Source organism: Trachurus trachurus, assembly GCF_905171665.1.
Source record: "Trachurus trachurus genome assembly, chromosome: 4".
Lineage (NCBI taxonomy): Eukaryota > Metazoa > Chordata > Actinopteri > Carangiformes > Carangidae > Trachurus > Trachurus trachurus.
In genome coordinates, this window is record NC_139898.1 from 29939712 (window position 1) to 29953731 (window position 14020).

At 39.5% G+C, this 14020-nt stretch overlaps 2 protein-coding genes across 2 annotated transcripts; both read right to left on the reverse strand.

Annotated features, from left to right (window-relative positions):
• Positions 1 to 2670: 2670 nt before the first annotated feature.
• On the reverse strand, positions 2671 to 5414 carry LOC310985349 (interferon-induced protein with tetratricopeptide repeats 1-like; the record flags this gene model as incomplete). The annotated part of the gene is made up of 2 exons (XM_083970923.1): positions 2671 to 3976; positions 5392 to 5414. The coding sequence occupies 2 exons, from the start codon at positions 5412 to 5414 to the stop codon at positions 2671 to 2673; spliced, it is 1329 nt and encodes a 442-aa protein (XP_083827049.1).
• Positions 5415 to 11502: 6088 nt separating this feature from the next.
• On the reverse strand, positions 11503 to 13320 carry LOC310985350 (interferon-induced protein with tetratricopeptide repeats 1-like; the record flags this gene model as incomplete). Its single annotated transcript, XM_083970924.1, has 2 exons — positions 11503 to 12766; positions 13316 to 13320. 2 exons carry the CDS (start codon positions 13318 to 13320, stop codon positions 11503 to 11505), a joined length of 1269 nt encoding a protein of 422 aa, XP_083827050.1.
• Positions 13321 to 14020: the final 700 nt, after the last annotated feature.

Consider the following 14020-nt stretch of genomic DNA (forward strand, 5'->3'; position numbering starts at 1 on the left):
TTCTCTCTGCTGCTTCACTGCCGCTGCCTAAATAAAAAGGTTATACCTGCGCATGCCACCAGCTGCGGCTTGTTGCGGTGATTAGTCTGCTGGCTGTGTGACGTTCAAGGTCAGCTTGTAAAAAGGAAACAACAATTCAAAGTAATCTCAAATAACGAACTCTATAAAATATACAAAATAACATAACTACTGCAAAATAACACAACATGCAATATAACAAAACACCAAAACTTAACATGCTCTATAAACTTAAAGCAGATATCAGCTTCACGGCCGTTTCGGCTAATGCTGCGTTCAAGGCAGGCTTTTGAAACCGTAAGTTACAGCTTCAAGTCACAACTACGACTTGGTAGCGTTCCAGGTAACCCGTAGCTCGTGTTTTTACCATCCTGTTGTCTGTGAAAGTTCCCTATAACGGCCACTCGTAACTTCCGACCCGTGAACTCGTACCAGATCGAACTGGTATGACTTCACAGGAAGGAAAAACACAAAGTACGAGTTTCTTTGAACGCACCATGAGTTAGCAGCCCCCGCCCTTGTCAGGCATCAATTGGTCCTCGTGCTACGTCACCACATTCACGCGCATCCCTTGGCTGCACACACAGCCCTTCATGCCGTTCTCTCTCCTCATTGGATAACACTTGTATCCCACAAGGAAAATTTTCTCCTCGGGTTACAGCAGAGCAGAGTGACGGAGAGACTCGTGTTTAGGCTGAAATACTTCATGTAAGTGATTGCTGACGGAAAATAGGACTATTTAGGACTTATATTAACAAAAACATTCCACTGATATCTGCTTTAAATCACAGCAAGAAAACAAAGAATCAAAACATACAACACTAAAACTGACCCCGTCACAAATGCTTTGCTATGTTGTCATGATGATAATTAATATGCTGAGAAATAAGCTTGTAGCCTAAAACAACAACAACTCCTACAGGAAATAAACCAAATGGTTATGGTTGGTTATAGCCTAGTAACTGATAATAAATGTGTTAATAAGATCTTTAAGCACACAAAGATGTTGAAAATGTGTTCTTCTTCTTCTTCTTCTTCTTCTTCTTCTTCTTCTTCTTCTTCTTCTTCTTCTTCTTCTTCTTCTTCTTCTTCTTCTTCTTCTTCTTCTTCTTCTTCACAACTGTCCCTTTGTTCTTTAAGAGGGGGCTCACTCTCTCACACTTTGAAAACCCCTGATTTAGACACATATAGGGTATTTTGATCGTCACATTTCCATGGACAAAGACGCCCTGTCATCATTTCATCGATTTATAATGATTAAAGTTTGAATACAGCGGGGAAGCTTTCCTTCTTCTTTGATGTGGTGCATTTGTGTGGCAGCGTTACAGTGCCACGCCAGCTCCACACAGGCCTGGCACAATACTACAGTGTTTTGAGTTGTGTATGAAAGACCTCATAATTCCTTACTGTCCTACCAGAGCGCTCTGCTCCCAGAACGCAGGTCTGTTAGTGACTCCCAGTATCTCTAAAAACAGACTGGGAGGTAGAGCCTTCAGTTACCGGGCTCCTTTACTGTGAAACCAGCTCTCTCCATGGGCAGACACTCTAACTACATTTAAGTCTAGGCTTAAAACCTTCCTGTATGACAGAGCTTTTAGTAAGGGCTGAACCATAGCTACGCTGCCATAGGCTTAGACTGCTGGGGACACATCTGGTTACATGGAGCCCTCTCCTCTCTTTTTGTGTTCTCATTATCTGTTGTAATTTGGCCTTGGTCTTATCCTCTCTGTGTTTTCCACAGATTTCTGTAGAGCTCCACCTGCAGTGCCTCCTTTCCTCTGCCCCTACACCAAACAGCCTGCCCATCAGTACTCCTGCTCTCCTGTGGATGGAGTGTCACTCACCTCAGATGCTTTTGAAGGAGCTTCAACATGTCTGCTTTCTGAGTCCCAAACTGTACCTACTAAGAATGGCTTTCACAGCTAAACACAGCCTGCTTTCTAGTGCAAAATATATTACTAAGAAACACACATGGGTGCTAAGGTTTACAAATGATGAACAATTAATTCATTTGTATATTGTTATATTTATTGTTGTTTATAGGGGTTTTTTTCTCCTCCAGTCTGCTGTCAGCAGGCAAAAAGTTATACACTTTATCTTTTAAAGTCTGATATTCATACTATCTTAATGATAAGTTACTTTAAAATCAAATGTAGCTCTTCAGCAGGTTGATTGTGTGTCACGCCTGTCCTCTCAATGTGACATCTGTTTTTCTTTTATCTGTGTTGAGACATCTCATATTTGTTTCAAATGAAAAAACAGTGGGTGAGTGTGTTTTATTATTGTTTTATTGTTATTGAACTACCTGCTCACTGCAGTCAGTTCATAAGCTCTTGATATGATGTTTGTGCACACAAAACATTACAGATACAATATTATTTAAGCTCAATGGACAGCAGAAACATTAAATACAGTTTAGTACAATTACAAAACTATCAGTTTTAAGACTTATTAATATTAAAACATAATTATTAAGTGCTCACAGAAAGATTTGGTTTAGTCACATCATTGATTGTGTTCAAAAAGTGATAAACACTTCAAGACAATTATTATTCTTTCAACGAGGGTCTTCAGATTGACGTTAAAACCTTTGGAGGCCAACTGGTGATTTGTCAAACTGAGCTATATCATGTTCCTCCTCATTATCGGCTCTTAGAGTTGCAGAGTTGCAAGAAAATCCTCAATTTCTCTACACATTGGGTTTCTCCCTCTTTCTTCAATTCTCCGCAGAGTATTGATGCTGTTGTCACGGAAGTAAGATTGGTTTGCTATCTCTGCTGCTTTCATGTGGTATCTTATGGCTTCGTAGCCCATATTATGGATGTAATGCAAATGCTTTGCATAGCAATTGTAGAGCATCTGAGCCCCTTTAGGTTCTAGATCAGAAACACTTTGTAGCAGCTTCTTGTATATCTGGTCAGCCTCAGCTTGGTTGTGGTTTGATTTTGCACAAATGTTTGCAAGTAATATATATTTCCTAAGCGAAGTATCAGGGTAAAGAGAAATCACTTCTCTGTGGAGAGTGATCGCTCTGTCGATCGTGCTGTTCAGGGGACTGTCGCTGTTGGATAAGATCCTGACTGAGTAGCAGAACGTAGCACACCTCTTCAGGTAACGATTCTCTGGGTGTCCTTTCATTGCCTCCTCTACCAAATTAATAGCCTCATCCTTTGATATGTAGTTTCTGTAGACCTTCAGTAATGGTCCAATACCACTGTGGTTGCTAACCGGGTTTCTCAAAACCTTTGTGGCCAGCTCACGGGCTTCATCTTCAACTCTCTGACCATTTATAGCACAAGCTTGAAGGTACAGAGCAGCGAGGTACAGGTTCTCTGGGTCCTGTTGCATGGCAATTTTCATTTTCTCCAAGATGTCATCCCCCAGGTTTTTGCGCATATCCAAGGTATGTACTAGCGCCAACACGCGGCTGGTCTGCCACTCCAACATGTCCGGCTGCATCCTAATGGCTCTCTGGAAGCATTCTTCAGCCAGCAGCCTGTTGTCTGAGCTAAACTTCATCAGAGTCCAGCCTTTTTCAGCGTAGATCTCTGGGTGGAGCTCATCCCGCGATGGAGATGGATACTTGTTCGTTAGCTCATCAACCTTTGACAAACAAGCCTGGCTCTCAGCTCGTTCTCCCTGGTGGTAGTGCAGCCAAGCCTTGTTTCCATAGTTCACCACCAACCAGGGGCCCTCGTCTGAGTTTCTCATCTGGCAGAAAGCCTCTGCAGCCCTGCTGAAGAAACTCCAGGCCTGTTCGATGAACCCCAGCTTGTAATGGATGAACCCTTGCAGGTTGTAAATGTGACCCAACCAACTATTTCCCCCCTCAGCCCCAATGTCTTCCAGAGTGTCCCTGAGCCTGTAAAGTTTGTGCTTTTCAGGCTCGATGACCCAGGTGAAGTGGCACTGCAGGGCCTCCAGTCTGGCCTTCAGTGTTGTTTCACTCTGAGCAGAACTGGTGGAAAACAAAAAGAGGAATATTATAAATTTAATTCATTAATTCATGGAGGAATAAAGGAAGGAATTGATGCGTGAGCATATACACACTTAAAAATGTTGGGTTGAAAATAACCCAAATTGGGTTAACGCCAACCCAACGCTGGTCCATTTTTGGACCTGGCCAACGCTGGGTTGTTTTAGACCAACAGGGCTGGGTTATGGGCTTAACCCAGCATGTTGGGTTGAGACTGTATACCCAAAAATTGGTTAAAAACAACTCTGCTGTTGGGTTAATGTTATCCAATAAATGGGCTAAAATAGAACCAATTATTATTTTTATTATAACCTTTATTTAAACTCGGAAATATATTGAGGAGCAACCTCATTTACAATATAGCCGAGACAAAACTGTTGGGTTAAATATGTAAGGGATAATGCCCGACGAGGTGTCCATTATCAGAAATTTGCGTCGGATGGTTGCTTCCGCGATGTCCATTAATCTCTGATAATCGGACACCTAGAAGGGCATTATCCCGCTTATACCATGGTCACTTACGAGAAAAATACATATTAAATCATTCACTCATGATTAAATGTTGTTTTTACCGTTAAAATCATACGTTTAACAATAAGCGGCTGAGTGGACTATTTAATAACTCTCGTCAGCGATAAAAGAAAAAAAAGAGGGACCCGCTGTGACCACAGCGTACAGTCTATGGGGGCTTTCACACCTACCTCGTTTGGTCCGGACTTTCGGACTTTCCAGATAGTTCGGATCAAATTGACAGGTGTGAAAGCTCCCCCGGACCACAGTCCGGACTAAAGACCGAGTCTTTGGTCCAGCCTCAGGAGGTGGTCTCAGTCTGGACTATCCTGGACCAAGGTCTGCTGCTGCGTAGTGTGAAAGCATTTTTTTGGAAGGTTCGAACTACTATGTAGGCTACACTTGTAAACGTTTACACGGAATTAAACAGTAGAGTGTTTAATATAAATCCCCAAACGATACATGCAAGCCTCTTTTTTTATATAATGACCCGAATACATAATTTTTCCGCCGAAAAAAGTCTGAAAAAGACGGATCAGCGGGTGACACCAAACAACGTCTGACCCAGCAAGTCAGAGCTTTTATTTCTCTCACACTCACACACAAGTGACCTGGAGAGATGCAGCCGCATCTGACAGGAGGATCGTGTGTGTGTTCCCCTCCACTACACAAAACAGCTGATCGCTGATCGCTGCCACTCTGATCAAGCATGTCGCCGCGGCACAATCCTCTTTTTTTCTCTCCTTTCATCAGCTCTAAACTCACTCTTCTGCACCGCGATTACAAACCACAGCGTGCTTTCCAGCAGTAGGCTATATTTTTTCTTTTCTTTTTTTTTTACACATATTTTTATTTTATTTTTTTCAGAGCACTTCCTATGCGCTAACGTCAGACGCTTGTCATCCGTCATGACGTCGGTATCCTTTAGTCCGCTGTCATAATAGCAGTGTGAAAGCGAACTTTACTGGACTATATGGAAACAATGTTAACAAAAAAAAAAATTAAGCTACTTTATGGGTGTCCATTATCACTTTTTAATGGACACCCCGCAGCCAATCAGAATCGAGGATTCACCCAGACCATGGTATAATAACTAATAAATGGGCTAAAACACAACTATGTTGTTGGGTGAATGTTACCAAAGAAGTGGGTTAAAATGGAAATGTTGGTTTGAGAACAAAATTAGCACTAATTAATGAACATTAACCTTAGCATTGCACAATGAATTTGTTATTAAACCTGAAATGATTCAATGAAACAAGTACATAATGCTCATTATTTTATTACCATACAAGTAAAAGGAAATTTCAAGTTCAGATGAAATTCACTTTAAAACAGTGGAATACATTTTTAACATTGCTGGATCATAAAATTAATGCAAAGTGCATTGATTTAGGTGCTAAACATACAATAACTTGCATATTAAAAAAGGAAAGGAAAAGAAAAAAACAAAGTGCATATAGCTTTTTGCCCCCTTCACATGTTCAGTCTACATATTTTGGCAAATTATATCAGTAACAACTATACCCCATCCACCGCACCCGATAGAGATGGGTGCTCCAAGGCTATCCCACTGATGCTTCTCCCTAGCATGGGGACATACAGGTATTCTGCGCTACTGCTTGCGGTCGCCAGGTACTGCACCATGTTTGTTCCGGGCTGAAGAATAAAGAAAAAAAAAACAAGATTCAGAAATTAGTTTGTACACCAGGTTAGGTTCAACTCTACAGGTAAAGCCCAGTGCTGTATCTGGAGTCTTAGTCCATTAAGCACATTTCTGTACATGCTAAAATGACCAGTCAATTCCACTTAGCACAGTATAATGATGATTGACAGACGTCAATTCAAACTATGACGTGCATGATCTCAAACTCACACTGCTGACTTCTACAAAGTTGAGAGCCACATGTTACATCAGCTCTATGTGAATACTATATACCTATATGAATTTTGGGATGAGGGATTCCTTGATTTTTAGTCGAAATAAAATATATTAATTTTAGACAGGGCAACACACAAACATTGTAGATGTAAACTCACCATGCCTGTCCATGAGACAAGGCCACATCATTTGCAAGCACTTCTCACTAGTTTAACTATGGGCAGAGAAAAGAAAGACCGCAATAATGTTATACATCTCAAAATAGCCCCAACAAGCACTAAATAAGGCACTCACCCTGCTTCCTGACTCACTGCTGCCAGTCACTACGGTGACGTGCGTTAACCCCTATCCGCTGCTAACACCATGGATGTATTATATTATCGGCTAACACCCACTTCCCAACTCACCACAGTCTTCCTGTCCGTTAAAACTCTTGTCATTTCCTCTCCTTCACGGGCCCTGAAAACTGCTGCTGCTGCTGTGATGGAAACCATTTTATCAGTTGAAAATAATTAGCTAGCGAGCAAGCAACTCGGAAAAAAACGCCTAGTCCGGAATGAGGGGAAGTTTTTAAGTAACACTAAGACACAACTATTTGGCTACCACATTAAACTACCAAACCTGTAGGCTAATAATTTAAGTTTTACTTACCATTTACATTGTTTTCTGTGGTCTGAAGCTGGAGAGTGAGGTGAACTCTCAACTGTCGAAATCTCAGGGCGGGAAAATCAACCCAATCTGTTGGGTTAAAATATTTAGGCCTAACCCAACCTTGGATAATCTCAGGGCTTGAAAATCAACCCAATCTGTTGGGTCAAAATATTTAACCCAACCTTGGATAAAAACAATCCAATCAACTAAAAATCCACAGCTACCCAGCAGTTGGGTTATGAAAATAACCCAGCATTTTTAAGTGTGTAGGAAATATCAGAACAGAGAAGTGCAACAGTAAAGAAGAGTGGAAGACATGAAAGATGAAAAAGTGAAGAGGAGAAAAAAGTATTAGGAGGAAAATAAAACATTTAGAGATTGAATAATATTAGAGATGAATAAGGAAACAAAGAAGGAATGGAATACAAGTACGGAAATAGATTAAGAAATGTAATACAAGGGAAACATATTACAGATAGAAGAAACAAGAGATTCAGTATCAACAAATGAATGATAGGGAAGGGAATAAGAAAGAAAGAAAGAAAGAAAGAAAGAAAGAAAGAGAATATTAATGATGTCACTGAGTACAGTACAAGTACGAAAAAGCAGCAACTAACCTCATCTTCCAGCTGTTGTCAGTAGTTTTCTGAATGTATAACCCTCTATAATCAGCTCTTTATATCTGCTGCTGTTTTTTTATGCAGTTGTAAACAATGGTATGTTGGTTTAGACTTACGTTTCCCACTAAAGATGCCCTGAAATGACTCTCATGTCAGATGTCTGGTAAAAACAGGAAGCTGGGGAGGAACTTGTCAGGGATATTGACCGATGACTACGCTAGTCATAGTGTTGTATGTATTGTATGTTGAGTACTGACTGTGCGACTGTTGACAGCCGCGCTCTTCACCTGGATATGTGAATATATATACAGTATGTGGATATGAAAATGTGGGGAAATGTACAGTATATAGGGTAAGTGCTCCTATTAAGCCCATGTACCATATAAGCGCACTTGTGACTTCTGAGTCAAATAAAAAAAAAACTACATCACCATTTTTGCTGGTTCATGGTTCTTCCAATGAAGCAGCTTGTTACATAAATTATTCTTTTTATTCTAAGCAAATCAGATTTGTCAATCTTGAGTTATCGAAGCATATGTGTGACATGTGCCTGCTGCTCCCGAAGAAGTTGCAAAAAAACTTCAGTGATTTTGATGCCCTGAAAAAACAATATTTATTCCATATTTCTACTCCGACTTTAGCTAAGTACTCATTTGTTACCAAAATTTAAGAGATTAGTGCTTTAAATAAAACATGTGTTAGAATTTTACTAGAATTAGAAATAGTTTTTTTTTTAAATTCAAAATATGCATTTTAGCATGCTAGCAAACAGCCCACATGCTGCATCTATGCAGCCACTGCATAGCATTGTTCATTGCCATGACATAAAGCATGATAAACATGGATAGTTTACATTTTTGTATGCAGAATATCCTATTATATTGTTAAATTGATAATACATATGAATATTTATCTTTATTTATTTTTTAATTAACATTTTTACCAGGTGGGCTTAAAGGGGACAGTAGCAAAAAAATCACACCATTTAGGGCAGATGTAAATGAGTATAGCTAATTACTTAAATACATGATCAATTAATACTTTTCATGTTATGTTAGTGCAGCTTATATAGATTCATGTCATGTAGTTGTTTTTAAATGTCATGTGTGTAGAATAAAAATATTCTGATTTTTAACCAATAATTCACTGATGTTCCCTTTAAGCCCACCTGCTCCCATTAAGCCCACTGGCTGTGTTTCAATGGAGAGTTTCTTCCTTTTGACTTTTGAACCATTTTCCTGCCTAAGTTTGACCTCACCTAATCAATCAGCTTCATAATTCAGATAATTAAATACCCAAATTTAAATATTAGTGATATTGCATGGGCCAATTCATTCATTTTATTAATTGTTTCTATTTCAGCTGTGGTTTTATGTTTAAAAAGTTATTTGTTTAGTTGTAAATACTGAAATTGATTCATTTATTATCCTTAAAATAGTATTGAACCAGGAAACTGTCTTTCTCTCAGTCATTGGGTCTTCAGAAATCTAGATAAAAACACTTTCAACCAGCTGGCTGGACCAGAAAATTTGGCCAAATGTAAATGCCAATTGTATAATGTAGGATAGAGATACAGACAAAATGACAACAGATATTGAAAGCATAAGTACTGAAGAGTAATTTCCATTCTAATTTTTATTTTGTTCATGAATAGTTTTTTGGCTACATTGCAAAGAAGACATGTTGTAAGTTTAGCTTTTTCTGTGTTGACAACACATCAAATAGGCCGATCATGCCTATTTCAAATGCCATTTACAGGGCCAAGGAGAGGAGTGGAGACAAAATGAAAATAGCTATTGAGAGCTAAGAGATTACATATTTTAATAGAATAACTTTGGATTTTTAAGATTTTTAAATATATATATATGTATTTATCAACAGATCATGAAGTGGGCTTATTTGGAACACCCATGGACTTAAAGGGTACATTAAGTACCCATTAAGCCCATACCAGATTTTTGGTATATTTTGACAAATTAAACAATAAAAACATTAAAAATTGGTATAAATGAATGATTGACACTTCAAATTAGACATTAGACTATCATTTGAACTAAAATGTTTTCACTTAAATTGGGGTGGTATATATTAAAAATGGCTGAAAAGCAGATTTGGTGGGCTTAATAGGTACACTCACCCTACTGTATGTAGGGTGCAGGATTTTGTTGGTATGTAAATGTGGGAATGTACAGGTATGGTTGAGGATACACGTCTGTGTCATGTTTGTAAAGCGATGTATTTCTCATGGCTGTATGGAAACAATTATCCTGAAAAAGACAATAAAATCTAAATATATCTAATCTACCTGCTGCTGCGCTGGACACCGGGATGAGTCAAAAAACAGTTGAATTTTTTTTGCGGGAAGAGAAAACACATGGATTTTAATGTAAAAATACTCAGATTAATAACTTCTTGACATGAATTTGGCAAATATCAACATGTAAATCAATAATTAATGCAGGAAAATAGCTTCTTTTGTTTAGAAACATTCAGGGACACACCTGTCCCACAAAAAAAGGACAGAGCTCAACAGGTATGAGCTCAGGTAATTGGGTTTCAATCAATACAAAGTCCACGCACGGTCTAAACTTAGAGTCTGAATCATAGGGTCATAATGTGCCAATCTGAGGTTTCAGCCTTTGCATAGCAAAAGTCAAAGCACTAAAGTGCAGTCCTGACTCATGACACACGTTGTGATCACAATAAAGCTGCAAGCCTCTTTCAATTTTGTCAAATAGAAAGTTATTGGACTCAGGTCTGGGTGTGAAAACGACATATGAACTCCTCGTTCGACTAGCCCAAACCTTTGTAACTGAACTACTGGTGATCACAGACCATACATTTCTCCATCACAGTATCAAAGTTACAAGAATCCCTGGTGTTTCTCACTTGGCCCAGTACACCAGCCAGTTCTTGGTCCTGGCCTTCAATAGTATCACTACAATATTCATGGAGCCCCCACTGGTGATCCATCCATGGTCACCTCAATCATATTCTGAAACTGAAGGCATACCCCCTCACTCTTGAATCACTCTGGATAAAAATGTCTGACTAAATGAGTTCATGTGATGTGAATAAGTTGTTGTAATGTTTTTGTGTCACTGGGCAGCAGGGATGGGCCAGCATTTTTGGCCAAGACCAGCGCACAACACATTTCAGCAGTTGTTTATACTTGTTGTTACTTGAGATCTGGCTTGCTAATTAGCCTTGTTGTGATATTGTCATTAGCCAAGCCCATCCAGCAACTGGGTGATTGACAGTCCCTGACTGAATTAAAATTAACCAATGGGATGTGTTGATGGGTTGTGCCGATTGGCTAGAAGTTGTAGAAAGTACTTGACAAAACAATACTTGAGTTAAAGTACAGATACCAAAAGTTACTCCAGTAAAAATAGAAGTCACCCCAAAGGAGTCAGTGGGTGGGTGTGTTTTATTATTGTTTTATTATTATTGAACTACCTGCTCATTGCAGTGCAGTCAGTTCATAAGCTCTTGGTTTGATATTGGCTCACACAAAACATTACAAATACAATTTAAGCTCAATGAACAGCAGAGGTTTAAACAAAATTAAATATACAGTTTAGTAAAATTACAAAATCAGTTTATATCAGTTTTAAGACTTATTCATATTAAAATGTAGTTTTTAATTGCTCACAGAAAGATTTGGTTTAGTCACAACATTGATTGTGTTCAAAAGGTGATGATCACTTCAAGATAATTTTTATTCTTTCAATGTTTTTCTCATTCTCTTAATTGAGGGTCTTCAGATTGACGTTAAAACCTTTGGAGGCCAACTGGTGGTTTGTGAAACTGAGCTATAACATGTTCCTCTTAATTATCGGCTCTTAGAGTTGCAAAGTTGCAAGAAAATCCCTGATTTCTCCACACATTCGGTTTCTCCCTCTTTCTTCAATCCTCCGCAGAGTACTGATGCTGTTGTCACGGAAGAAAGATTGGGTTGCTATCTTTGCTACCTTCATGTGGTATCTTATGGAGTCGTAGGCCCTATTATGGACGAATTGCAAATACTTTGCATAGTAATTGTAGAGCATCTGAGCCCCTTTAGGTTCTAGATCAGAAACACTTTGTAGCAGCGTCTTGTATATCTGGTCAGCCTCAGCTTGGTTGTGGTTTGATTTTGCACAAATGTTTGCAAGGAATATTTCTCTTTTAAGCGAAATATCAGGGTAAAGAGAAATCACTTCTCTGTGCAGAGTGATCGCTCTGTCGATCGTGCTGTTCATCGGGGGACTGTCGCTGTTGAAGATCCTGATTTTGTAGCAGACTGCAGCACGCCTCTTCAGGTAACGATTCTCTGGGTGTTCTCTCATTGCCTCCTCTGCCAATTTAATAGCCTCATCCCTAGATATGTAGTTTCTGTAGACCTTCAGTAATGGTTCGATACCACTGTAGCTGCTAACCGGGTTTCTCAAAACCTTTGTGGCCAGCTCACGGGCTTCATCTTCAACTCTCTGACCATTCATGGCACAAGCTTCAAGGTACAGAGCAGCGAGGTACAGGTTCTCTGGGTCCTGTTGCATGGCAATTTCCATCTGCTCTAAGTTGTCGCTCCTATCTACTAGCGTCATCACATGGCTGGTCTGCCACTCCACCATGTCCGGCTGCATCCTGATGGCTCTCTGGAAGCAATCTTCAGCCTGCAGCCTGTTGTCTGGGCCAAACTTCATCAGAGTCCAGCCTTTTTCAGCGTAGATCTCTGGGTGGAGCTCATCCTGTGATGGAGATGGATACTTGTTCATTAGCTCGTCAACCTTTGACAAACAAGCCTGGCTCTCAGCTCGTTCTCCCTGGTGGTAGTGCAGCCAAGCCTTGTTTCCATAGTTCACCACCAACCAGGAGCCCTTGTCTGAGTTTCTCATCTGGCAGAAAGCCTCTGCAGCCCTGCTGAAGAAACTCCAGGCCTGTTCGATGCACCCCAGCTTGTAATGGGTGAACCCTTGCAGGTTGTAAATGTGACCCAACCAACTACGTCCCCCCTCAGTCCCAATGTTTTCCAGAGTGTCCCTGAGCCTGTAAAGTCTGTACCCTTCAGGCTCCAGGCCCCAGGTGAAGTGGCACTGCAGGGCCTCCAGTCTGGCCTTCAGTGAACTGGTGGAGAACAAAAGGAGGAATATTATTTATTTAATTCATTCATTCATGGATGAATAAAGGAAGGAATTAATGAGGAAATATCAGAACAGAGAAGTACAACAGTAAAGAAGAGTGGAAGACACGAAAGATGAAAAAGTCAAGAGGAGAAAAAAGTATTAGGCGGAAAATAAAACATTTAAAGATTTAATAATATTAGAAATGAATAAGGAAACAAAGAAGGAATGGAATACAAGTATAGAAACTGATTAAGAAATGTAATACATGGGTAAAAATAGTACAGACAGAAGAAACAAGAGATTCAGTATCAACAAATGAATGATAGGGAAGGAAATAAGGAATTAATGAAATAGGGGGTTTACAGAATAAGAGAAAAAAAGGGAAGATATAGTAGAAGTAGAAATCAAGGACATGAAGAGAGTAAAATGAGAAAATAAGGGGAATAAAAGAGAGAAGGGAGGAAATGGAAAGAAAGAAAGACAGATAGAAAGAAAGAAAGAAATTATTCATGATGTCACTGAGTACAGGTACGAAGAAGCAGCAACAAACCTCATCTTCCAGCTGTTGTCAATAGTTTTCTGAATGTATAACCCTCTATGATCAGCTCTTTATATCTGCTGCCCCATTAAATTATTAATGTTCAACTTTTATGGAGTTGTAAACAATGGTATGTTGAGTCCTGGGTTTAGACTTTCGTTTCCCACTAAAGATGCCCTGAAACGGTTCCTGTCATGTCATATATAGGCTATCTGGTAAAAACAAGAAGCTGGGGAGGAATTTGTTGAAGAGTCATAAAGCTGTTTAAATTGTTTTCCAGGAAGAGAAAATACATGGATTTTAATGTAAAAATGCAACAACAACAAAAAACTTAAATAACTTTTTGAGATGAATTTGGCAAATATCAACATGCATTGGGTTTCTGACGCCCTGAATCAATGACCAATGAATCCAAAGTCCATTATCTAATCTTTGAACGTGCCAATCTGAGTTTTCAGCTGTTGCTAACCAAAAGTCAAAACACTGAAGTCCAAGTGCAGTCCTGACTCATGCTACACGTTGTGAGCTGCAAACCCCTTTCAATTTCGTCAAATAGAAACTTTTTGGACTCAGGTCTAGATGTGAAAACTCCTCACTCAACCAGCCTAAACCTTTCACTGAACTCATGGCAGACCATCAGTTTCTCCATCAAAGTAACTCCTACTTTACACCACTGTTGGCCAGTCAGCCACATACAGAAACTGGCCAATTGGCCAC